Source organism: Schistocerca serialis, chromosome 2 (assembly GCF_023864345.2).
Source record: "Schistocerca serialis cubense isolate TAMUIC-IGC-003099 chromosome 2, iqSchSeri2.2, whole genome shotgun sequence".
Classification (NCBI taxonomy): Eukaryota; Metazoa; Arthropoda; class Insecta; order Orthoptera; family Acrididae; genus Schistocerca; species Schistocerca serialis.
Genome location: NC_064639.1, coordinates 458433039 through 458457902, shown reverse-complemented (window position 1 = coordinate 458457902; position 24864 = coordinate 458433039). Strand labels below are relative to the sequence as shown.

At 40.0% G+C, this 24864-nt stretch overlaps 1 protein-coding gene across 1 annotated transcript in view; it reads right to left on the bottom strand.

Moving 5' to 3' along the window:
- The window catches only part of LOC126456087 (protein phosphatase PHLPP-like protein), a 414974-nt gene that overhangs the window by 42514 nt on the left and 347596 nt on the right, over nucleotides 1–24864 (bottom strand). The window contains exons 11-15 of the mRNA XM_050091843.1: nucleotides 21852–22109; nucleotides 21113–21316; nucleotides 20850–21012; nucleotides 1485–1615; nucleotides 1054–1194 (exon numbers count right to left, since the gene is read on the bottom strand). Of these exons, the coding sequence (XP_049947800.1) occupies nucleotides 1054–1194; nucleotides 1485–1615; nucleotides 20850–21012; nucleotides 21113–21316; nucleotides 21852–22109 (897 nt within the window). The remainder of the gene's footprint in view (nucleotides 1–1053; nucleotides 1195–1484; nucleotides 1616–20849; nucleotides 21013–21112; nucleotides 21317–21851; nucleotides 22110–24864) is intronic.

Sequence of the window (24864 nt, the reverse complement as noted above, 5' to 3'; positions counted from 1 at the left end):
ACCCCTGCCCATGTCAGCGGGCCAAGCATTACCGCAAACTCCCTAGTCTGCCGTGCTTCAGGTGAAGCAAGCTGTGTCAGCATTGTCTTCTTCGGTGGTTGAATTCATTGCTGGAGGATCTCATGCTCTCTCTGGAATTGCAACAGTGATTACAGCACAAACTGGGTCATTTTCAGCCCTATGTGGCGTATTCAGGGAGGAGAAATCTAGTATCCTTGCCAGTGGACACTGAGATGAATGCAAAGTAGCTGGCATGGGTATCACAGCAGAATAATACAGAATGCTGTCATGGAGGGTGTGTACAGAGAATGGCATGGACAGATGCAGTGACCCAGGTGTTTACATGCTGCTGGCAATAGGCCTGGCTGGGAAGTTCTAATTGTGATTTCAATACCCACAGCCATAGCTGTGCCTCATTGCCGGCTGGTCATGGTGGTTCCATGTTGTGCTTTCCTTTGTGCTCATTCTCTACATGGTGTTAGGACTCTCTGCTCCCCTGTAGATTAACTTACATGTTGAGATTCAGTACCTCATCTGGGCTTCAGCTCCCTGGCTTGTAGTTGAGCATATGTTAGACAGCATAGTTGCATTTGTGCCAACAGTGATGGTTCCACAGTGTTGTCATACCTATACTGATACTAAAATAAGTAATCATCTTATTTAATTTTAACTTTTGAAAACACCAATGGAAAATTAAGAAAATAGATATTTATTTAAGGTGGACAAGAACAGGGCTGATAATTAGCACTCTACTGTGGGATATGTAGTTGTGAAAGAGATACTCAGAAAAGAGGAGTGAGAGAATAATAATATTATGCATACCAGTAACTGATATCACGTCTTTCTTATTTATATTAAGCTTTACTGGTGGAAGTATTGTCTCTAATGAGTAAACTCCTTAGCAAAGTATTTGAGTACAGGAAATACAAAACTGGTATGGATGTCATGTAATGGAAATTAAATGTAAAGAGAATATGACCCAGGATTCAAAAAATTACTTTCACCTTTGGAAAAACCCAGGAATTTAAATAATTTAAAATTTAATGATGTTACCTTTCTCGACTCCCTGCTGCTTCAGAGAAACCTATTTTCCATGGAGGATCAAGTTCTCCATTCCCTTCATTATAGGGAGTGGAGGGAAGACTAGTTCTGTTGTGTCCAGACACATCAACAAGACTCATTGGCCTCTGAGTCCTAAAAAGGCATAAAACCTAGTTTGAATTTAAATATTTCATTCCACTAAATAAAATAAAAATATGTAATACTTGAAATCTTTTTTCTGTAGAACATAATGCATTATAAAATTAAGCTATGAGAAACCAACAGTGTTAATTTATAAATTAATATTTGTTGCTATTTTAAATATACAGTTTTAGTAATAAACAGTAGTGCTACTTGCGCTTTTAATGAGAATTATATAATACAAAGAGCATTACTTTATTGTAAATCATTTTTAATTTTGTTATTGATGGAAGAGATCATACCTGTACACTTGAAACTGACGTGGATCTACGTAAAGCCTGGAATTACACGAGAGATCCAAAAACTGCAGCTGGTTTGGGACTAGTGTTGCTAGATTTATTCTGTCAAGTTGATTGTGTGCCAAATCCAAAACCTGAGGAAAGCACATTGTATGCTGTACAGCTCTGAACAAATAATTATATTATGAAAATACTGTGGGTCCATATGGTAAAAATATTATCACTGTATCTCATTCACACGTTTAAAGGACTGAAGGTCTATGGATTCCAGTCAAGTTCTTTACAAGTGATCTGTGGAAGGACCTACAGGCAGAGAGAGCCAGGTTTCCATGCGTACCTCAGATATATTGCACGCTTGCTCTTTGGATGTGGAATAATTGTTGGTCAGTATGAAGCTGATTGAAGTGAGCAGGATTTATTTATTTACTGGTCTTCAGAATCATCTTTCTACAAGTTATGCAGATGGTGACATAGAAAAAAGATTGTATTTGATATGTTACAAGCCATACTGTGACGTGATGGTTGATGACATGATTCAATGTGATGAAATCCTATACATGGTGGAGAAAAATTGTGTCATGAAATTTTAACCCTGGACAGCTGATGCCAGTAGGAACCAAAATTACTAATGTTGTGTAGGTTGACAATGCACCATTTTTAAACTATGGAAACTTGGCGCCATGCACTCCAATTGGCCATGGGATTGCCCTGTTGCTGTTCGTCAGTTGACGGGCAGCACTATGGTTGTCAGTTCACACATACAAACGTTCCTCACCCCATCACTACTCTAACATGATAGGCATATATGTCAGATAGGTCTTGCTATTTGTCTCCACCTGACTTCAGAGGCATTCACACATAAGCTTCGCTTCAGAGCACACACACGTCACTTGCAATTTAGTCATATAATAAGCATGGCAGCACAGTATTCATTTGAAGAACAACAAGATATGGTTTTTGTTTATGGACTATCCGATGGTGATGTGCATGAAGCTCCATGGCTGTATGAGGAATGATACCCATCAAGACACCACCCACACCCACAAATGTTTACAGCAATTCACCGGTGACTTGGTGAAAGAGGCGAAACAGGCTCATGGTGATGCTGGAAGACCTCGAAGATGGCGGGATGCTGTATTTGAAGAGACTGTTCTTGAGTGCTTCGAGGAAGCACCTATGACAAGTACTCGAGCGGTTGGATACAACATGGGGGTCACTCATCGGTTTGTCTGGGAGGTTTTGAGGGATGATGGCCAGCATCCATTTCGTTTCCACCCTGTCCAAGACCTAAATCCTTTGGTGGACTATGAACACAGGCTAGGGGTTTGCCGGTGGTTTCTTCAACATGTTGCACAAGATCACGACTTCCCTGCCATTGTGTAGTTTACCAACAATTGCTCCTTCCATCGGGATGGTCTTTACAACACTCGAAACATTGATCACTGGGCAAGGGGAAATTCTCACATCATGTATATCCATGGACACCAGGAACGATTTTCGCTCAACATTTCAGCAGGCATTGTGGGTGACCATCTGATTGGTCTGGTCCATCTACGCCTCAACTTACTGGGGCAACAACATGGTGGGGTGCCCACATATAAGTTGTGCTGTGCATGGATATTTAAATGAACTCTTTGACGGCTGGGTAATTGGCAGAGGTGCTCATAGGAGATGGCTCCTATGATCACCAGACCTCACGCCACCGGACTTTTTCCTGTGGGGATTCTTCATGGTTCTAGTTCACCCATCTGGATGTGAACCACCTAGAAACGAGGAGGAATTAGTGGATCGCATTCAACATGTCGCCAATCACATCAGGGCAATGCCAGGAATCTTTGAAAGAGTTTGGCAAAACACCATTCGGTCTTACCAAGCTTGTGTCACATCAGAGGGTCACCAGTTCAAGAACCTGCTTTAAGTAAACAATGTCCTAGCCACAAAAAATCCCTTTTCGTGGCCAACACAATTTGTAAAAGACTTCCTGTGTGCATACTAGCAGCTGTTGACATGTTTGTTCCCGGTACGTCTTATCGTGAAACTACAATGGATGTGTTGGGACCGTGGCAGATTTGCCCCCAGAATGGAAGGATGGTGCACTACCACAGAGCATGCAGGCTGCCTGGGATACATTGTGATCTCTGGCAGGCAAAGCATTCCTGGTCATGCATTGCCCAGAGCATCTGGCACCAAGGCAATCTCGTGGCCAATCGGAGCGCGTGGTGCCAAGTTTATATAGTTTAAAAATTGTGCGTTGTCGAACTACACAACAATAGTATTTTGGTTCCTACTGGCATCAGCTATCCAGGGTTAAATGGGAATTTCTGGTTTTCTTGAAGAATCTTTTTTTTTATTCATCAATATAAACTTTTGTTTCCTCCAATACAATCCCCATCATATGTAAGATGCTTGTGTCAGCACTTTTTCCAATCTTGGAGGCACTTCTGGAATTCACTTTTTAGTATAGTGTTCTGCTCCTTCAGCAATTATGTTATTATCTCATCAATGATGGAAAAACGACGTCCTTTAATGGTTCTCTTCAACCTTGGGGACAGAAACAGGTTGCAAGGAGACATGTCCAGCCAATACAGTGATTTTGTTTTTTGCCAAAAAATCATGAACAAGCATTGAGGTGTGAGCAGCAGCATTATCGCAATGCAATTTCCACAAGTGGTTTTGTCACAGTTCTGGTCATTTCCTTCAGACTGCTTCATGCAGATAGTGCAGACCTTCCAGGTTGTATCCCATACAGATCATATAACCATAAGGCAGGAACTCATGTTGCAGTATCCACTGTAATTGAAGACAATAATGAGAAGTACCTTCACATGTGATCAAATTTGTCAAATTTTGTTTTATTGTTGGCTCTTATGGCAGTTTCCACTTGAATGACTAGGCCTTGTTTTTGATGTCATACCTGTATACCCATGTTTTGTCACCTATTATAACCTTATTTAGAAGTCCTGCATCACTGTCAAGTTCATTCAGCAATTCCTAAGCAATGCTAAATGACATCGTTTTTGGTCGAAATTCCGAATTGCTGCTACACATTTCTTTCCCAAGAAAATCTGAAAAAAAAAAAAAAAAATTTTTTTTTTGGCATGAGCCAAACGATATTGTGGCATTATCATTAACCCCTCTGATGGTGTCTGGTGATTTTCCAGGACCATTTTTTATACTCCTTCCACCTTGTCATCAATAATTGATTTGCTGGGGCATCCCGGGTAGCTGTCATCTTGAACATCCTATTGACCCTCTTTGAAATGTTTGTACCAGTTGTAAACTCTTGTCTTATTCATAGTAGTTTTGCCAGAGGCCACAGCTGCATTTTATTCCACATTTCAAGCAAAATTTAATGCAAACTTTTTGATCCATCTTTTTCAAAAGTAAAGTATACCAGGCACTCAAAAAACATGTATAACCTTTTTGACTCTCAATAATAAAATAAATATTCAAAACAGCTGAAATGCAAACATATATCAGGAACGTGTGTACCAACAAGATAAAGAAAAAAAAAAAAAAAAGAAAAAAGAAAATTCTATGTTTGAAGCTGACAAAATCAAAAAATTCCACTACTTTTTGATTGCACTAACTATATCTTACAGATAGATTTTACGTAAATAGTCTGCATTAAGAAGAAGTCATTGGTTTGGCATCAGGTGGGTGCCGACTAAGATAACGTTCAGTAGCAGACAGACCATGCATGTGGAGAAATGTTGATGTAGTAGAAGGTGACTACAATGGTGGTTTGCAAGGTGTATGCTGGAAGTGGGGCAAGCACAGATTTCTGATGATCCAGGAAATGATGGACATTATTAACAAAGGAAAGATGTTTTTGATAAACACATTGCAGATATTGGTTCACCATGTTTAATGGATACTCTGTAGCTAACAACCATGGCATGGCTGGTGCGACTGGGTGTTTGTGAACCTATGGAAGAAGCTAGAAGGTGGGAGAGCTTGTTTTGCATGCATTAATAAGACATTACCTCAGTCACCACCCACCTGACGCCAAACCAATGACTTCTTCTTCATGCAGACTACTTACATAAAATCTATCTGTAAGATATGGTTAGTGTAATAAAAAAGTAGTGGAATTTTTTGATTATACCAGCTTTAAACATCCAATTTTCTTTTCTTCTTCTTTTTTTATCTTGTTGGTACACATGTACCTGATATGTGTTTGCATTTCAGCTGTTTTGAATATTTATTTGTTTTGGGGAAATGGAGAGACTGGGGCAGAGCTGTGGATATATTAATATCATAACCTGAGAAAGGATGGTGAAGCAATGCTGGACATAAAAGAACTTATGGAATGCTCATAAAGAGTGCTTTTTTGGGAAGGGTGGTGAATAAAACAGGAATCATAGATCAAATTATTCAAGGCATTAGATGTGCTGATCAAAAGATTTTGAGATTTGTTAATGAAATGACACTTCAATTAGATGTAGCAAAGTAAGGACTGTAGGTATTTAAATAATACTGCATGATTAAATTTATGACTGTGGCTGAATGTAAGTCATGTGGACAATACTGATAACTCAAGAGAGATGTGAAGCTTGACGCAGTGTTTTGTGGCTGGTTCCTGGAGTGATGGGTAGCTGCTAGTCTAGGAGGCAGCAAAATTCTTGGATGTTAAGAACCTGAATGGGAAATCACATATTATATATCCTTTTGCATATCTGCACTCAATGGTTTTTATGTTATGTACAGTATCAGAAACTCTGAGATGTACACATAAAAAAGTTGTCTGATTTTCCTATTTTCACTCACTGATGTTTTATGGTATAGTATTCTGACACAACTCTTCACTGAAGGAGAAAGTGTTCATTGCAGTATCCAGATAATAAATGAGGCGGAAATGATGATGTGCTGGTACTGAAATCATTGTCAACTGGTTTCAATGATTACTTTTTCACATCTACTAATAAACTTCCAAATACAGAGCATTATATTTACTTCATTAGTCACTGTTTATAACACTCATAAAAAGGATTTTCAAAAAGACAACCCCACTGGAAGCTACAGAAATCATTACGCCACTAAAAGTTGACAGTCCTTTTGATCATGACAGTGAGTCCACCAGAGTATTAAAATCAGATCATATCTCGATAGGACCACTTTTGGGCAATATGAGACCCATGTGGGCAGTAGCTACATGCATCTATAAAAATGGAAATAAGCAAATGACCTCTAATTACAGGTACATTTCAGTCCTCAAAATTGTAAGGGGTCCGTAGGCCCTTACTATAAGTTTGCACTCGGCACAGGTCGAAAGGGCAAACAACCGATAGTGTCTGGTTGCGAGAACGAGTGTAGAGTTGAAGTCAGTTCCCAGGTTGCGGGCCGAGCCGTGCGGAGGCCGGTTGCTGTGATACAAGGCTGACCGACAAAGGGAGTGGCCATCGCCGAGGTTTAACCCCTTTGTGTTAGAATAATACGGGAAAGTGAAGAAGTATAATTACTAGAGTGATCAGTGATACACTCCTGGAAATGGAAAAAAGAACACATTGACACCGGTGTGTCAGACCCACCATACTTGCTCCGGACACTGCGACAGGGCTGTACAAGCAATGATCACACGCACGGCACAGCGGACACACCAGGAACCGCGGTGTTGGCCGTGAATGGCGCTAGCTGCGCAGCATTTGTGCACCGCCGCCGTCAGTGTCAGCCAGTTTGCCGTGGCATACGGAGCTCCATCGCAGTCTTTAACACTGGTAGCATGCCGCGACAGCGTGGACGTGAACCTTATGTGCAGTTGACGGACTTTGAGCAAGGGCGTATAGTGGGCATGCGGGAGGCCGGGTGGACGTACCGCCGAATTGTTCAACACGTGGGGCGTGAGGTCTCCACAGTACATCGATGTTGTCGCCAGTGGTCGGCGGAAGGTGCACGTGCCCGTCGACCTGGGACCGGACTGCAGCGACGCACGGATGCACGCCAAGACCGTAGGATTCTACGCAGTGCCGTACGGGACCGCACCGCCACTTCCCAGCAAATTAGGGACACTGTTGCTCCTGGGGTATCGGCGAGGACCATTCGCAACCGTCTCCATGAAGCTGGGCTACGGTCCCACACACCGTTAGGCTGTCTTCTGCTCTCGCCCCAACATCATGCAGCCCGCCTCCAGTGGTGTTGCGACAGGCGTGAATGGAGGGACGAATGGAGACGTGTCGTCTTCAGCGATGAGAGTCGCTTCTGCCTTGGTGCCAATGATGGTCGTATGCGTGTTTGGCGCCGTGCAGGTGAGCGCCACAATCAGGACTGCATACGACCGAGGCACACAGGGCCAACACCCGGCATCATGGTGTGGGGAGCGATCTCCTACACTGGCCGTACACCACTGGTGATCATCGAGGGGACACTGAATAGTGCACGGTACATCCAAACCGTCATCGAACCCATCGTTCTACCATTCCTAGACCGGCAAGGGAACTTGCTGTTCCAACAGGACAATGCACGTCCGCATGTATCCCGTGCCACCCAACGTGCTCTAGAAGGTGTAAGTCAACTACCCTGGCCAGCAAGATCTCCGGATCTGTCCCCCATTGAGCATGTTTGGGACTGGATGAAGCGTCGTCTCACGCGATCTGCACGTCCAGCACGAACGCTGGTCCAACTGAGGCGCCAGGTGGAAATGGCATGGCAAGCCGTTCCACAGGACTACATCCAGCATCTCTACGATCGTCTCCATGGGAGAATAGCAGCCTGCATTGCTGCGAAAGGTGGATATACACTGTACTAGTGCCGACATTGTGCATGCTCGGTTGCCTGTGTCTATGTGCCTGTGGTTCTGTCAGTGTGATCATGTGATGTATCTGACCCCAGGAATGTGTCAATAAAGTTTCCCCTTCCTGGGACAATGAATTCACGGTGTTCTTATTTCAATTTCCAGGAGTGTATTTCTGTGCCGATATTTTTGGTTTCGCGTCTACCGCGCCGGCATCATTTGGATTGCAGTGATTGAATTTGCGTGTGACAATAATGAATAACGAAGAGGCCTGTGCTGAGATTAGCCGTAATTAATTATGTATGACGAAGGCAGTGGCTGTCTCCTTTTTCTTGTGTTTTTGAGACGAATATAGGTCTTGATTAGTGAAGCTGTGTTGTTGTTCTCCTTGTTACCAGACATTTCATTATTACAGCATTTGAGAAGGACAAAATGGAATGTAACAACTCCGTAGCAGTCAAATCCGATTGCCAGCCCCATTAGGTACACGGTCACATTAATTAATATTTATTTGGGCTGCTATCAGATCCGATCGGGTCGGGATATAAAATACGGAGGTGTTACACCCTTGGCTTACCGTGAAAGGACAAGTGCAATTTTCAGACGAATAGTAAGAGCAATAGGTAATTTTACCTTGCTTAATGCAAGAAAATATTTTTTGAATGTTGGATCGGGACAGAGCATAAACTTTAAAATCGCGATAAGAATCAGTGCATTTTTGAACAATACGAAGTAATAATATCTTACGATTGTGAATAAACTGTTTTTTCTTGCCATATTAGATAAGAATAATAGTGTCAATAAACTGTGTTATAGTGTGCAAATGCGTAAACCCGCGCGAAAAACTGTGAAAAGTGGACACTAAAGAAAGACACGTGTGAACATTACTATAGCAAAACGAACTAAGAATTCGTCACGAAAGCCTTTAAGAAGTGTTTAGTGGTAGTATTTTGACTGAAATTGCTTTTTGAATAATGAAAATCGGACAGCTTCATGTGGACCCATAAACTGTTATGCAGACGACAATTTATTGTGGCGACGCAATTGTTGAGTGACGTCACGCAGACCCATGTAGCAGCTGCGCCAAAGAACTTCGATCTGCGAGGTGATTTCACACGTCATCTCAACTACCTGTGCAAGGTCAAGTACAGACGCACTACACTGACGGTCTTCAGCACGACTTCGAGGCACCGAGCGCCGACCCGGCATCTAGCGGCCGAACTACAAACTACGCCCGCCTGCAGCGCCGCGGAGCAGCTGACGGAGAACTAAGACGACTCGCCACAGATCTTCAGCGCGACTTCACGCGGCTCCGGCAGCAGTACAGCAGCACGCCCACTTCAAACGTCAAAACATCGCGACTCGTGGTAACGTCAGTTGGTGAGTGAAGACGACTGGATAACATAACATTAAATTGTAGTGTACAGTCTTCGCGGTAAATAAACGTTTGTAAACTGAGTTTCGCGTTAGGAAAAGTGCCCAATTACAGTAATTTCCGAAAAGTTTGCAAAACATACTCTGAAATATAGCATACTTATTTATGCATACTGCATTGTCTAAATGGTAATTATACAGATATGCTCATTGTTTTTAGGGATTTTACATTTATATATTTTATGAGTGGTGTGATTTATCTTATTTAGAACATTTTACATAAGCTGTGTATGTGAGAATTGATATTTGAAATTATTAGTTTTTGAGAGTTGTTATGTTCAGTATTCATACGTAGTGTGTCAATTTGGGATTAACTGAAGATACTGCAGTTACTGTTTGATTAGTTTCATGATAATTAGGAGTGTTTTGGGTTACTAGAGGTTATTCTATATTACTTGCCTGTGCATTAAAAAAAAAAAAACCAAACATGTCTACTGAAGATAAGCAGGTTTGTGAGGCAGTAGTTGAAAGGAAAGGGATAGGACAGGAAGACAGAGATGATTCGGGAATCAGTGATTATGGAGTGTCATTAGATAGCCCATTAGCACATTCAACTAGTTATCCCAAGACACCGGGGCAAACGACGAGAGATAAGCCAGTTTCAGAGGGTGCAGATATGTGGTCGATGTTGGCAGCCTGGCTAAAAGAAATTAGAGAAAGGGAAGAAATATTCCTCAAATCATTAAAGGAAGATTTACAAGAAAATAACGCATCATTAAAGAAAGATTTACAAGAAACTAGAGAAGAGGGAAGAATATTCCGCGAGTCATTAGAGAAGGGTTTACAAGAAACAAGAGAATCACTAAAGGAAGATTTACAAGAAACTAGAGAAGAGGGAAGAATATTCCGAGAATCATTAGAGAAAGGTTTACAAGAGATCAAAACATCGCAAATGAAGATAGAATATAATCTGAAGAAGGAAATGCAGGAGCTACAAGAACAGTTGAAAATGGACATCAACGAGAGAGAGAATAAGCTACAGAAGAGTACAGACCAAGTACAGGGAGACGTGGAGAAGATGGAAGGAAAGTTGACAAAAAAGATAGAAGACGATGTTGAAGAAACTAAGGCTGAATTGGGAGAAAGGATCGCCGAGGTGACGCAGATGCAGAAACAATGCAATGATGCGGTTAAGGGGATAGGAGATAGGCAAAACCAACTGGCTGTCAATCTGAGGAATGCTATAGCCGTGCAACGAGAAGAGGATAGCAAGAGGGTTGCAATGGAGGTCAGGCAATTACAACAGGGAGTGCAGCAATTAGAGAGCAAGAGAGAAGAAATCGATAAACGAATTAGCAATGCCACTTTAACCGTTGGGGAAGGTAAGGTCGTTACCTTGATGAGCAGTGATAATCGGTACATCCAAAATAATACAGGGCAGAAATTTAGACCGAAAGGAGGGTTGCACCCAATGATATTCATGAAATGGTTAAAAGGAGTTTTCCCAGCACATCTTAAAGACTCAGACAAGATTCAATTTGCAATAGATAGAATGGAAGGTGAGGCCTTCACTTGGGGAGTCAGGAAGAAGGAGGGGACTACTAGTTATGATCACTTTGAAGAGGAATTCTTGAAGAAATACTGGTCCAAAAGTCATCAGTGTGCAGCAATTGAGGACCTACTCCACCGCAAGTCACTTAGTACATGGAGAGGAACGTTGAGAGAGTTTGCCGAACATTTGTGGGAATTGAACGAGACCTTGGAACAACCCCTGAGTGATGACATAATGATATCAGTGATAAAAAGAAGAATGAGCCGGAGAATGCAAGAAACTGTATCCGGGAGCCTAATTAAAGATAGGGAGGCCTTGATGGGAATACTGGAACAGTTGGAATCTGTTCGATCACAGGAACACAATCAAGCTAATGATCAAAACCAAGGGGGAAGTAATGACCCAAGGAATCATTTTGGTAATTCGTCTAATTATAGAGGAAGAGGTGGTGGCCATAGGTACAGGAACCATGGTGGTGAACAGCAATGGAGAAATGATTGGAGAAGGAGTGAAGAACCAAGAGATCATGAGAGAGGATGGGATAGGCGAAGGAATGACACAGTGCATATAGAAGAGGCAGAGAGACCGGAAAACTGAATGACACTCCAGATGAGGTCCGGTCAGGAGTGAGAGCTACAAGGACCAGAGTAAACCTACTAAGACACGACAATGGTGGAGATCTGAGAGAAGATCTACTGGAGGAAAGAAGCAGGATTCCCAAAGAACCCATGCTACCCATGATAAGGATCAAGCTATGTGGATTGAATATCGAGGCATTAGTCGATACAGGAAGTGAAGCATGTGCAGTATCCAAGAGGTTATATGAGCAGGTACTAAAAGCAAACATTAGCTTGCCTAGTTTACCGGTGAGTGGAGTGAGAATTGTGAATGTGTTGGGTGCAAGGAGTAAACCTATTAAAGAACAAGTGTTGATTACCTTCGAGATAGAGGGAGAAGAATGCGAAGCAACATTTTTGGTGGTGGCTGGATTGAACACATCAATTATTTTAGGGATAGATTGGTTGAATGAAGTTGATGCAGTAGTGAATTTTGATGAAGGTACTATCAAGGTCAAAGGAATAAAGGGAGAAGTGAAGAGGTTAAAGTTTGCTGAGGGGAGTGCAATCGAAGAAGAGGAGGAATTCAGAAGGATAAATTTGTGTCATGAAGAGGAACCCACCACGGGATATGGGGAAGAGGAACTAGAAGAAGAAGTGTTGATATACCTTGAGGGATTAGCCCGAGAGGATAGACATAAAGAGGATAAGATCAGTAAAAAGTTGGAAGAGATGACACACCTAGATGAGGGGACTAAGAAGAAATTAGCCACAGTATTATACAAGCGTTGTAAGGTATTTTCTCAACGGCCAGGTATCATGAAAGGGGTGGAGTGTAAGCTAAAGATAAAGAACCATAAACCATTCAATATAAAACAGTATTCCATTCCCCGGGCGAAACGAAGAGCAATAGATGAAGAGATACAGAGGATGATGGACCTTGGTGTTATAGAAAGGGCCAACAGTCAATATAACAACCCCCTATTTGTTGTTGATAAGAAGGATGGAAAGGTGAGGATAGTTTTGGATGCACGAACAGTGAGCAAAATCATCGAGCCGGAGCGGGACAAACCTGAGACTATAGAAGAACTGATTCAAAAATTCCGAGGAGCAAAGGTGCTTAGTAGTATCGACTTAACTGCTGGTTACTGGCAAATACCATTGGCCACAGAGTCCCGCCAGTATACAGCATTTACTTATGGAGGGAGGTGCTATCAATTTAGAGTGTTGCCATTTGGGCTTAATGTGTCAGTATCTGAATTCATAAGAGCGATGGGTAAGATACTAGGTGAGGAGTTACTTAAAAAGGTCACCGTCTAAGTGGATGACCTCTTGATAGCAAGCGAATCATGGGAAGAACATTTGAATAGATTGGATGCAATCTTGGCAGCTTTTGAAACTGCAGGGGTAACTGTAAACCTGGACAAGTCGGAATTTGGCAAATCAAAGATAAAATTCCTGGGCCATATAATATCCGAGGAGGGTATCTGTCCTGATCCTAGTAAAATGGAGGCTATTAGAAATTTTCCGACCCCCCCATAGTAAGAGGCAGTTGCGAGCATTCTTTGGGGTTTGTGAGTTTTATAGAAAATTTGTCAAAGGATCTGTACTTAATGCCCCGAGTATGAGGGAATTGACCAAGGCGAGGATGCTGTGGCATTGGAGTGCAGAGTGCCAAACCGAGTTTGAGAATATCAAGGAAGCACTATATAGTGCAGACATATTGTACCACCCGGATTTTTCCAAGGATTTTTATTTAGGAGCAGACAGCTCTGACTATGGACTAGGAATACATTTGTACCAAATGGAGAGGAGCGGAAATGGTGAGAGTGTAAGAACAATAGCGTTCGGTAGCAGAAGTTTAAATGCTTGGGAAAGGAAATATTCGATTACTGAAAGGGAGGCACTGGCAATTGTGTGGGGGTTTAAGCGTTTCCGGTATTATTTGGCCGGGAGGCATGTGAAAGTAGTGACTGACCATAAGGCCCTTACATTTCTGACTACAAGCAAGTTGAGGCATGGCAGACTAACGCGATGGGCCCTGGCATTACAAGACTATGACTTCGAGATAATTTATGAACCAGGAGCAACACATATAATACCTGATGCTTTATCAAGATTACCAGCTGACTCGAGAGGAATGTTGGTGGACAGGCCAGAAGGAGAAGGAGTTAGAATTAACCTGATGAAGGGAGTACAGTATGAAGAATTCATAAGGAAGTTCCTAAAGAATGTGCGCAGGGAACAGAACGAGGACGAGAAATTAAAGACAATTAAAAACAAATACAGGTGTGCAGGAGAGGAAAGGATTCACACATTTTATTATATTCATAATGGGATACTTTGTAAAAGAAACAAGGAGAGTGAGGAGAACTGGAAACTCTGTGTGCCTGAGCATGTAGTAGAAAAATTAATTTGGTATACACACTATAGTAATGCGCATTATGGACCGAAGAAGTGTCTGGAAAAGTTGAAGTTAGATTGTGCATTCAACAACATGGGAAGGCGTATACGTAAGATACTGAGTACATGTGACACCTGTCAAAAATCTAAAACGACTACAGTACAGCACAAAGGATATATGCATCCAATTGTACCAACAGCAATGAAGGACATAGTTGCAGTGGATCTCTTTGGGCCACTTCCTGCCTCACGAGGGAATTACACACAAATCTTAGTAGTGAAATGACTGGTTTCCAAGTACATAAAATTTTACCCGTTGGAGAGAGCCACTAGTAGAGCCATCATTAACCATTTTGAGAAAGACTATTTTCAAAAGGTGTGTATTCCTAAGCGAATTTTGAGTGATAATGGGTCACAATTTAGGTCAAAGGAGTGGACAGAGATGTTAAATGAACACAAAATAGAGCAAATTGCCATTTCTAGGTATAGGCCAGCTTCTAACCCAGCAGAACGAACAATGAAGGAATTGAACCGTTTATGCCGAACATACTGTCATAGGAAGCATGGTTCATGGAAAGAATATCTGTAAGAATTTGAGCGGGTCAGGAATCACCTCCCACATGATTCTACAGAGTTTGCACCATGTGAAGTATTGCTCAATCAAGAACCCGACAGTATTTTTCGTGAGTTGGTAGTCTACCCACCAGGAAGTTCATTGACTTGGGAAAGGAAATTGGAGCTAGTGGAATTAAGTATGAAGGAGAAGGCTAGAAAGAGACAGGAAAGACACGACAAGCTAGTGAAACCGATAACTTACCGAGTGGGAGACCTGTTACTAGTAAAGGTTCATGCAAAATCAAGGAAAATAAACTCTGAAATACATAAATTCAACCACGTTTATAAGGAACCGTACAGGATTATAAAAATTGGTCATCGTAACACTGTGGAGTTGGAATATGCACGGACAAAGAGAGTGCATGGTAAGGAACATGTGGAAAACATAAAAAGGTACTACTCACACGAGAACCGGGATAACCCAGATGAGGAAGGGGAACTCGATTAGGGCGAATGTCTGATGTAGTTGCGTAGGACATGTTTAGAACATTTAGTTGTTGGATGAACATTTGAAAAAGGGGAATGTTTATTTACATTGTGTTTTGTGATGTATTGTAATTAGAATTGCATATTTCATATCGACGATTACCTGAGAATGGGTATGAAACCTGTAACAACTAATTTGTAGTATAATAATTCATATGTCATGTGTTCAAGTAATAATTTTTGATTGTATGTTGTGTGTTTCATTCAATATTGGACTATAGAGGACTATTGCTGTTTGATATAAAAAATTGTAATTTGGACAATGCCATGTTTATGAGATGTAATAACCTTTTTGTAGAAATTATTGTGGAGGCAGCCCACTACCGGAGTCGAGGGATTATTTGGTGAATTGTAATTTCATTAATTATTTAGACTATGTGTTTTGTTCAGATGTAGCAATGTCTAATTCCCTTGCCCATTCTTTTACGCCAGTGGCTCCAAAGAAGTTTTCGAGGGCGGGGATGTAAGGGGTCCGTAGGCCTTTACTATAAGTTTGCACTCGGCACAGGTCGAAAGGGCAAACAATCGATAGTGTCGGGTTGCGAGAACGAGTGTAGAGTTGAAGTCAGTTCCCAGGTTGCGGGCCGAGCCGTGCGGAGGCCGGTTGCTGTGATACAAGGCTGACCGACAAAGGGAGTGGTCATCGCCGAGGTTTAACCCCTTTGTGTTAGAATAATACGGGAAAGTGAAGAAGTATAATTACTAGAGTGATCAGTGATATTTCTGTGCCGATATTTTTGGTTTCGCGTCTACCGCGCCGGCATCATTTGGATTGCAGTGATTGAATTTGCGTGTGACAATAATGAATAACGAAGAGGCCTGTGCTGAGATTAGCCGTAATTAATTATGTATGACGAAGGCAGTGGCTGTCTCCTTTTTCTTGTGTTTTTGAGACGAATATAGGTCTTGATTAGTGAAGCTGTGTTGTTGTTCTCCTTGTTACCAGACATTTCATTATTGCAGCATTTGAGAGGGACAAAATGGAATGTAACAACTCCGTAGCAGTCAAATCCGATTGCCAGCCCCATTAGGTACACGGTCACATTAATTAATATTTATTTGGGCTGCTATCAGATCCGATCGGGTCGGGATATAAAATACGGAGGTGTTACACAATGTCTTCAGATATTATAGAATACTACTGACTAATTTTTCACAGCATATCGCGTTACCTGTCTCTGTTACAGATCAAGTCTTGTCAGAGCTAAACAATAAAATTTATCCTATTGCCATATTTTGTGACCTTGTTCAAGTTGTGATAGTGGTGACCACTAAATTCTACTTGAAAAACTAAAATGTTATGATACTGATGGCACCCCATTGATGGAGTCTTAATATCCTCACAGAAAGTGAAGAGTTATATTGACAGTCTGTGCCTGAGCGACAAAATTAAACTCTGAGGGAGAGGGGGGCATAAAAAGTATTAGCCCATGAAATTCAGCATTGGGTCCATTTCTATTCCTACACTACTTAAATGCCCTTACTATTCAAGAGTCTAAACTCATGCAACCAGGACTAGACCTGCTTCACAGTCAACAAGTTAAGCATAAATCTCACAAAGACTTTTAGTGTGCAGTTTTAAACAAATTGCAATGATCTGCTGGTATTAAAAATAGATGTTATGGTGACACACTAAATTAAAAAGTGTGGGTAAAATCTGATGGGCTCCAGTGATATCAAAACCTAGAAAAGAGTTGACACATAGATAAACTAATCAAGAAGCATAATTTGAACTTAAAAGTATCTATCATTGTGGTGACTAAATGAACAAGGGACACGTACATTCTCTACTCTCTTATGAATAGACTAAAGATTCAACAAAAGTGAGCATTAAGAATCCTGTGCAAAGTAGATAGGATAGCCAAACATCTTTCAGAAGTCTCTTCACAGATCTTTGAATTAGCATACTGACTTTCTAGTGTATTTACTCCTTAAGGGGAATTAGTTTCTTATCACAAAAATCAGTTCCAGCTGAACTGTGATTTAGATCAGCACAATAAGTAGCGCTACAGAAAAAGTAATTTCCATGTGGATTTCATCTTCTTCTCTATGGTTCAGAGTAGGGTTTTCTGTGATGCAAAAGTGTTCAGCAAGCTCCTAGTTTACATATGACACAAAACTGAGATAGCTTATAAATTCAAAAGATACCTTTCTGGCCATTTCTACCAATTACCTACTTATCTATGTTAAAAAAGATTGAAGATTCTGTTTGCTGTATGGCAATGGGTAATGCCTATTGCAAACAGCCCTTCATTCTTACAACAATGAGAGAACCATTCTTCTCTATCAATGTGATCATAGCAGTAAGAGATAAATAGCAGCTCAGGTTGTGTAAATAATTTAAGAATGCAGAGCCTTGTAATGGTAAGTTCAATAAAATATTCTCAGGCTTCCATTGGTGTTCATTGATGCCATAAGCTTTTGCTCAAGTATCTCTTGCTATTGGCCAATGGGATAACCGTTGATGGGCTTTTGGTACTCCTTACATACTTCAGCTGCTGGTTGCGGCATCAACATTTCCCACAGTATCATCAACTATGGAAATACATTGTCTCTGTGTTCATTATTCTAGCTTCAACCTCACATCTGCTGGATCCCATGTTGTGGGCCATCATCTCTATTAAGGGTGATTTCTGTGATTTCTCTTTAAAGAGCTCCTGTAATTGCACAGTCCCAAAAGCCATTAGTGCAAGCCATGTTAAGGGTGTCATCACACTTGACCTGGTGACTCTATTTCAGAGCAAGCTCAGCCACAGAAAATTTTTCAGAGTAGTGGGCAATACCATCTGTCATGCTGCTTCTTTGCATTGTTCCATAGTGTGCATTGTTCGTTCTGTCATGTTTCTGCCATTCTGTGGCTCTGTGTTAGGTAAGTCATCTAATGAGACCAGTAAAAGATATGTCTCAGAATGCCTGATGTTTTCAAAATACCCTGTGAGTGAAGGCAGTCTTATGCCAGACTAATGTGCACAATGTGAACCAGTGCAGAAAGGAGCACTAAAAGTTCTATTACTCCTCAACTCCAAAAAGACTGTCAGGAGCTAAGCATGCCCAGGAAAGCAATCAGTGACCTAGTTTGACTATACATCAGTTGTTGCTTTTGGACTGTGTAATTAAAGAAAACAGTCACATAAAAATCACAGTCAACACCCATAACAGAGATGGTAGCTTAAAGTTCAGTATGACATGATCCAGTGATAACAAAGATGAAGTGGGCCCAGCAAATGTTGAGGAAATCTACACTCATATATGACGATACTGTGGGCACCAGTGACATCACAGCTGGCAGCCAGAGTATGTAAGGGTGTACCAGCAGTCTATCAGCAATAATTCCACTTTGACAATGGGCAAGAAGCACTTGGTCAAAATCTCTTGGCATTTTAACCACTTGGCATGGCTAGAGTTTAGCAATAGCTAATTAATAATGTAATTTTTAACAGCTGTTTCACTTTGTGTGTTCCTTTATTAATGTAGTTTTTAACAGCTGTTTCACTTTGCGTCTACTTTAACTGGCCGCACACCCTAAAGTGTCTTGTTGACGATAGCAGGTACGGTGTACAATTGATGAATGACTTGATAGGAATAACACTATTAAGGTAGCTTAGGAGGACACAGGAGTGCTTTGATTTATTACATTATGATATACAGCAATGACTGATGGCATTCAGACTGAATGTATAAAAATGTTAGTCTGTAGTAGGTACCATAATGGAGCACAGTAGGCAGAAAAAGCATTTTGATACATCAGTTTAATTTTTTAAAATTTCTCTTTCAATAGTTTGAAATTTCCATCTCCTAAGACCTGAAACTAACAAAAAATAGATATTTATGAAGTGAATAGGATCTTGGCTTACATAATCATATGAGAAAAAGAGGGAACTTTGATTAGGCACCTATCTCATTTGATTACAACTTTTTTCCTCATATAAATCTTTTAGCTGCTGGATATCTCAACTGCAGTTTGCATACCACCAACTCCCAGAGAAGTCTTTAAGTTTTCTGATAAGCTACAAGATGCAATTTGGTGATTTGAGACTGTACATCAGAATATTGAACAACCCCTGATAAAGTTTAGAAGGTAGGAAAAGAGGTATTGGCAGAAGTAAAGGTGGGAGACCCTTAAATCAGCCTTGGAAAGCTAAGTTAGTAGAGCACTTGTCTTCAAAATAGGCAAAGGTCTGAGGTTTGAGTCCCAGACCAGCGCACAGTGTTTATCTGCCAGGAAGATTCAACTTTTGAATAGTTTCTACAGTGCAGATTCATCTGTGGCTGCACATTGCACAGCAGCCAAAGACACCATCATGACAAAGTTGCTAATTTTTTATGGTGCAATACAAACCAGTAGAAGGATTCTAGAGTATCACACAGAGGGAGCAGATTTTTTCTAAAGAGCACAATAACTGGTCCTTTACAACAAAGAACAGAAAGAATATCATATTGCCCACAGTTTTGTAATGTACAGACCTTTTATGCCATGACAACATCCATTGTTTTTACTCTAAACATGTTACTTGTTCTGTTGCAAGGTCATTGCACAGTCAAAGAAAGTGTTCCCTTCACATTTATATGGCACCTATTCCACTTCAGTGATCTTTTTCCTGCTTCTATGAGATGTTTGGCCATTCACTTGTGACATTTTATGATTGTTCAACAAGTTGTGATCTGTTGCAAATACAAATACCAAATCAAAGTGTGAGAAATGTTAGTGAATGTACAATTCCTTAAATGGTACAATGTTCAAATGTGTGTGAATTCCTAAAGGACCAAACTGCTAAGGTCATTGTTCCCTAGACTTACATACTACTTAAACTAACTTATGCTAAGAACAACACACACATCCGTGCCCTAGGGAGGACTCAAACCTCTGGTGAGAGTGGCCGCACAGTCCATGACATGGTGCCTCAAACCACACAGCCACTCCACACAGCAAATGGTACAATGATACTGAGATTAGTTAGCATGTGATTCATCCTAATGTGATGTCACTTACTTAGTGCCCATGTGAATGACATGTAATTTGTTTATGTGCACTTTCACTTGCCAGTGAATGGCAGTAAATATCATAGCTTCAGTGCCTCCAAACTGTGTTACATTATGAAGTGAGATCCCAGAGGTACCTATCATATTGGGTGCTTTCTGCTCTGGGAACTAGCATCAGTTTCTTAACTTCCAACATAACTTATTATTCTAAATAGTTATATTAAAAAAGGCATAGAGCCTAATTGTGCACAGTAAGTACATATACAAGGCATGGAAGTAAAATATATACCATTATTAAACATTATTGAAAGTGAAGCAATAATACATCCAGATTAAAGTGAACAGCTGTGTGTTATTAATCTAAACCTAAAACAGATAACAATACTCTAAAAAGATTCACTGACAGAATACACACTCCACCTTTTTATAAATGCAACTGGAACTTTAGTGTTTTATAAAATTAATTGCTAGGTTATTTAGTTTTCCTTCTCTCTTTACTGTGATTTGGTCACAGTTCACTGTTTTGTCTGTCAAGTGAATGACAATATACCTGCTCATAAACTGCAGATATACAATCACCATTTTCTTCAACCAGTATGCCTATGGAATATTTCCATTTAAAAGCTGAAGTTTTATGTTTGTTATAAAATGCTTGGAGTACAGTGACATACCTTCAATGAGCTCATCTTTGCAAAACAGGGGCTTGTATATAATCTATTAGAGTGAACTCTTAAAACTCTTAAATGTTCTAGTTGAGTGATGTTGTCTGGCAGGTACTGCAACTTATTGCCTGAGAGAATCAGTTCTTCCAAGTCTTTCCACGCAGATATACAGCTAAAAAAGAGTAGAAAACAGCAATCTTTAGCAACAGTTTTTTTTCCAGCAGCAATGAGCTAATTTCAATATAAATGCTTGATCTAAAATGTAACATTACCTTTCAGGGAGTCGGGTCAGACAATTGTAAGCTGCATGAAGTATTCGTAAATTTATGAACTTGGCAATAATTTCAAGTGAATTGTCAGTAAGGCAGTTAGCAGTGAGATAAAGTTTCTCCATCTCATAAACTTGATTGTCAGAAAGCTTTAGAGCAGATGGAAGTTCACACAACCTGTTGTTGGATATGTTTAATACCCTCAGTCTGCAAGAAGAAAGCATAATTAATATGTACAAGAAAAAGTTTCCTTTGATAAAGTATATAGGAGACTTGAAATTGTGCTGCCCTCTGAAAAGCTGTAAAGTGAAAATTTGTTACGACTGAACACAACATGAGTGGAGAGGAACATGAAGAAATTTTGTTTACACAGGCACTTACAGAAATATAATAGAGCATGTGTATCATTTAATTAAACATTAAATGAGAATTTCTTTCATTCTTAAATAGCTCATTTCACTAAATTCTGAAATGTTGTGAAATGGATGTTAATACTTAAAATGATTATGTTGAGGGTAGTTATGAAACAAGGTAAACACAATTCAGCCTTCATTAGAATGAATATTTTTAACATCTGGCAAAAACTTCAAGAAATATACTTATATTTCTAAACAGAGGAATTCAAACTCAATTCAGATCACATTAGAGCATTATTATTGCTTCATAACTCTTTAACACACATGCATATATTTTTCATTCAAATACATCATGCAAACAAACATGAAATAATTTGAAACTTTACCTAGATAAGGCCATAAAGAAATTTGAAGGCAGCATAGCAATGCTGTTGCTCTGAAGAAAGAGCTCCTGCAATTGGAGATGTCCAATAACACTGGGCAGTGAAGACAGTTGATTGTAACTCAGCTGCAGCGTCTGTAGACTTGTGAGGTCACTGCAGAACATATGCTCAGGCAACGAGTGCAGTTTGTTATGGCTTGCAAACAGAGCCCGCAGCTTGCTACAGCCTGGTATCCAGTTTGGCAACATCTCCAGCTCATTACTATTTAGGGAAAAAAATTAAATTATGTAATTTTTAATTCACATGTAAATCTGAGCTATGTTCACAAATTAAAGCTTAAAATGTTAATTAAACATAATTATACAGAACCAAAAGAATGTTCAGGCTGCATGTATCATATGAAATTTAGAATGGTGTTATTAAGCTGATGCAAATGGCAGATAAAAATGTTCGGTTCCAGATATGCAGCTACAATACTTCAACTGTGGAAAATCTGGAATAAATTTTCTTCTTTTTTTTGGATTATTTTGATTTTATATTGTCATAGGAAGGTTCTGGTAGAATGCCTTTGTATGGAATACCTTAACAATGAGGTCACCTTGAAGGAATAAAATTATGTATTATTTCCTTCACACTCAAAACTTTGTTTAAGAGGATTTTGTTGAGCTAAGTAATGTTTGTTGTTCTAGAAGTGACTGCTGATAGAAATTTTAGCAATAAGAGGCATAACTACTATGGCTCTACTTGCTGAGTAGCAATAACTGAAATGAATAAAGGGAAGTAGAAAAATAGAAAATGACTTGATGTCTTTTTTGCCCTGTTTGTGGACATATTTAAAAAACTCTTGTGGAGGATGGTGAGACCTGCAAAATGAAAGTTCAAATGAGAAATGATAATAGCGAGCTCAAATGCAGTGGTGTTGGTTAGGGAAACATCGTGGAGTAAAGAGATATCAGTGTAGATTCTAGCACACTGTTGACAGCAGAATGGGAATAGTGAGCCCTTGAAATTACAAATATGCTGCCAGAATTAATAAACATTTAATTTAATTACAATTTTATGTGAATGACAAAAATACCAGGATCAGACCAGATAAAAGAAGTGAAGTTTCCTGTGGTGACAAAACAATTTTTCTGTGTATTATGCACAGCGAAAATAAAGGTAAGTAGTCGCTCTTGCCCTATAAAGGTGATAAGAATTTGATTTAATACAGAAAAATAACATCTGACAGCAGGATTATTGTTTGTAGTTGCAGGTGTCAAGAATTTTGATAGGGTTTATTACAAAAGATTATATTGTGTGCTGCTGAAGCATTTGTGAAGCCACAGAGTATTCTTTAAGAGATTGTCATCACTCAAGTAAGTGCAGTGGTAAATATTTCATCAAGAATTAGATGAGGAAATTTTAAAACTTGATCCTGCACTTGATAACGATGATTATTTTGTTAGCTTAGCTTTAAGTTGTCAAGAGAATTCACCTACTTCCTGGGTGCAGAGTGATATACATTCGTGAGAAGTTGGATAGAGAGCATTTCTGTCACCATAGCAAATTGTATCATCAAAATGGAATGTCATCAAATCTTGTACTGACCACTGACATGACAGTTGAGTGCAGGATGGTTATGACACACCATATCAGTGCACTTGATTGCAGTGACAGTGTGGGTCGCCCATTTCTGAGGCCCCTAGTCACTGGACTTTTCTGACGCTAGTTTCAGGAAAACCACTGGCTTCAGACCCATCTCCCATGGACAAAAAGATTTCAGTAATAGGGCTAATTACTGACTATTAAGGACTGAAACAGAGTACAGTAGGGCCATAACAAATCACTGACACACAAGCACATTACAGGGCACAAAATTATCATGACTGCAGCTACACTGCCACTGGGTGCTTGAAGCATGGGGCAAGGACACTTGGAACAATGGTTCATGGTACACACTAGGACATGCTGATGGCAGAGTATAAGAACACCAGAAACTGCTTGAGGCAATGCATTCTGCTTGCCAACGAAGCATCAGTGTGACAGGTGGTGGACGAATTTTCACGTGAGAGATGTTCACATGGGATGAAATGAAATGAAGCCCCTGACATAGCAATGAACATTTCTCACTGATGAGTGATACAGAAATCTAGTGTCAAATGAAGAGCATACACTTCTTTACCTAGAACACCTCACAAATGAGTTATATCTGCAGAAAGACAATGTCCTATCCCATAACTCAACAGAATGGTTTGAGGACATGAAGGTGCATGTATGATTTCACAGATCATCTGACCTAAGTTCTTGGACACAGCTCCAGCCAACCTTAAATTGTGGTGATGGTTGGGTAGTTCTATATCAACTAGGCTCTCTAAAGCTTTTGGTGTCTCATGGTATCCATGTCCTGACACATCATCATAATTACAAGGATATACAATAGTTCTGCACAGTACAAAATAGCTGTCTCTAATTCAGTTGATCATTAGTGTGGAATAGAGCACTGAGGAAGGCTGAAAAGTATTTTTGGAAAAGTATGAACATATTTTTAATGAAGGCCCTTTTCAAGTTAAACAATTGTGACAGCTGGAGACTTTATGTTTCCCATCTTTGCTTGAGCAATGGTGGGATTTGTGACACAAAGTGCAATAGCCATTAGTTGTGGTAAGTGCAAGAATATCAACAGTCCTGTTGCAAGTATCTTTTAGTGCACCTTCTGCATCAAAGCAAATCATTGCTGAATAATGAGAAAATTAACAAAAGAACCTGACAGTATAAAAATTCAAATATATAAACTGAAGATGCTGGAAATTCCTATCATTTAAATTAAAAAAAAAAAAAAAAAAAAACAAAAACAAAAAACAGAGCTACCAGCTTACATGATTTACAGTTGGAATTGCAACTAAAATATGTAAAACAAAACTAAGACCTTGTTAATAGCCTGGAAATGAACTTCACACTCAAACAGCATCCAACCATTTTTACCTGCCTGCTACCTTTAAACAGTCTTTGAGAGAATAATCATTTCTTGTGAAGG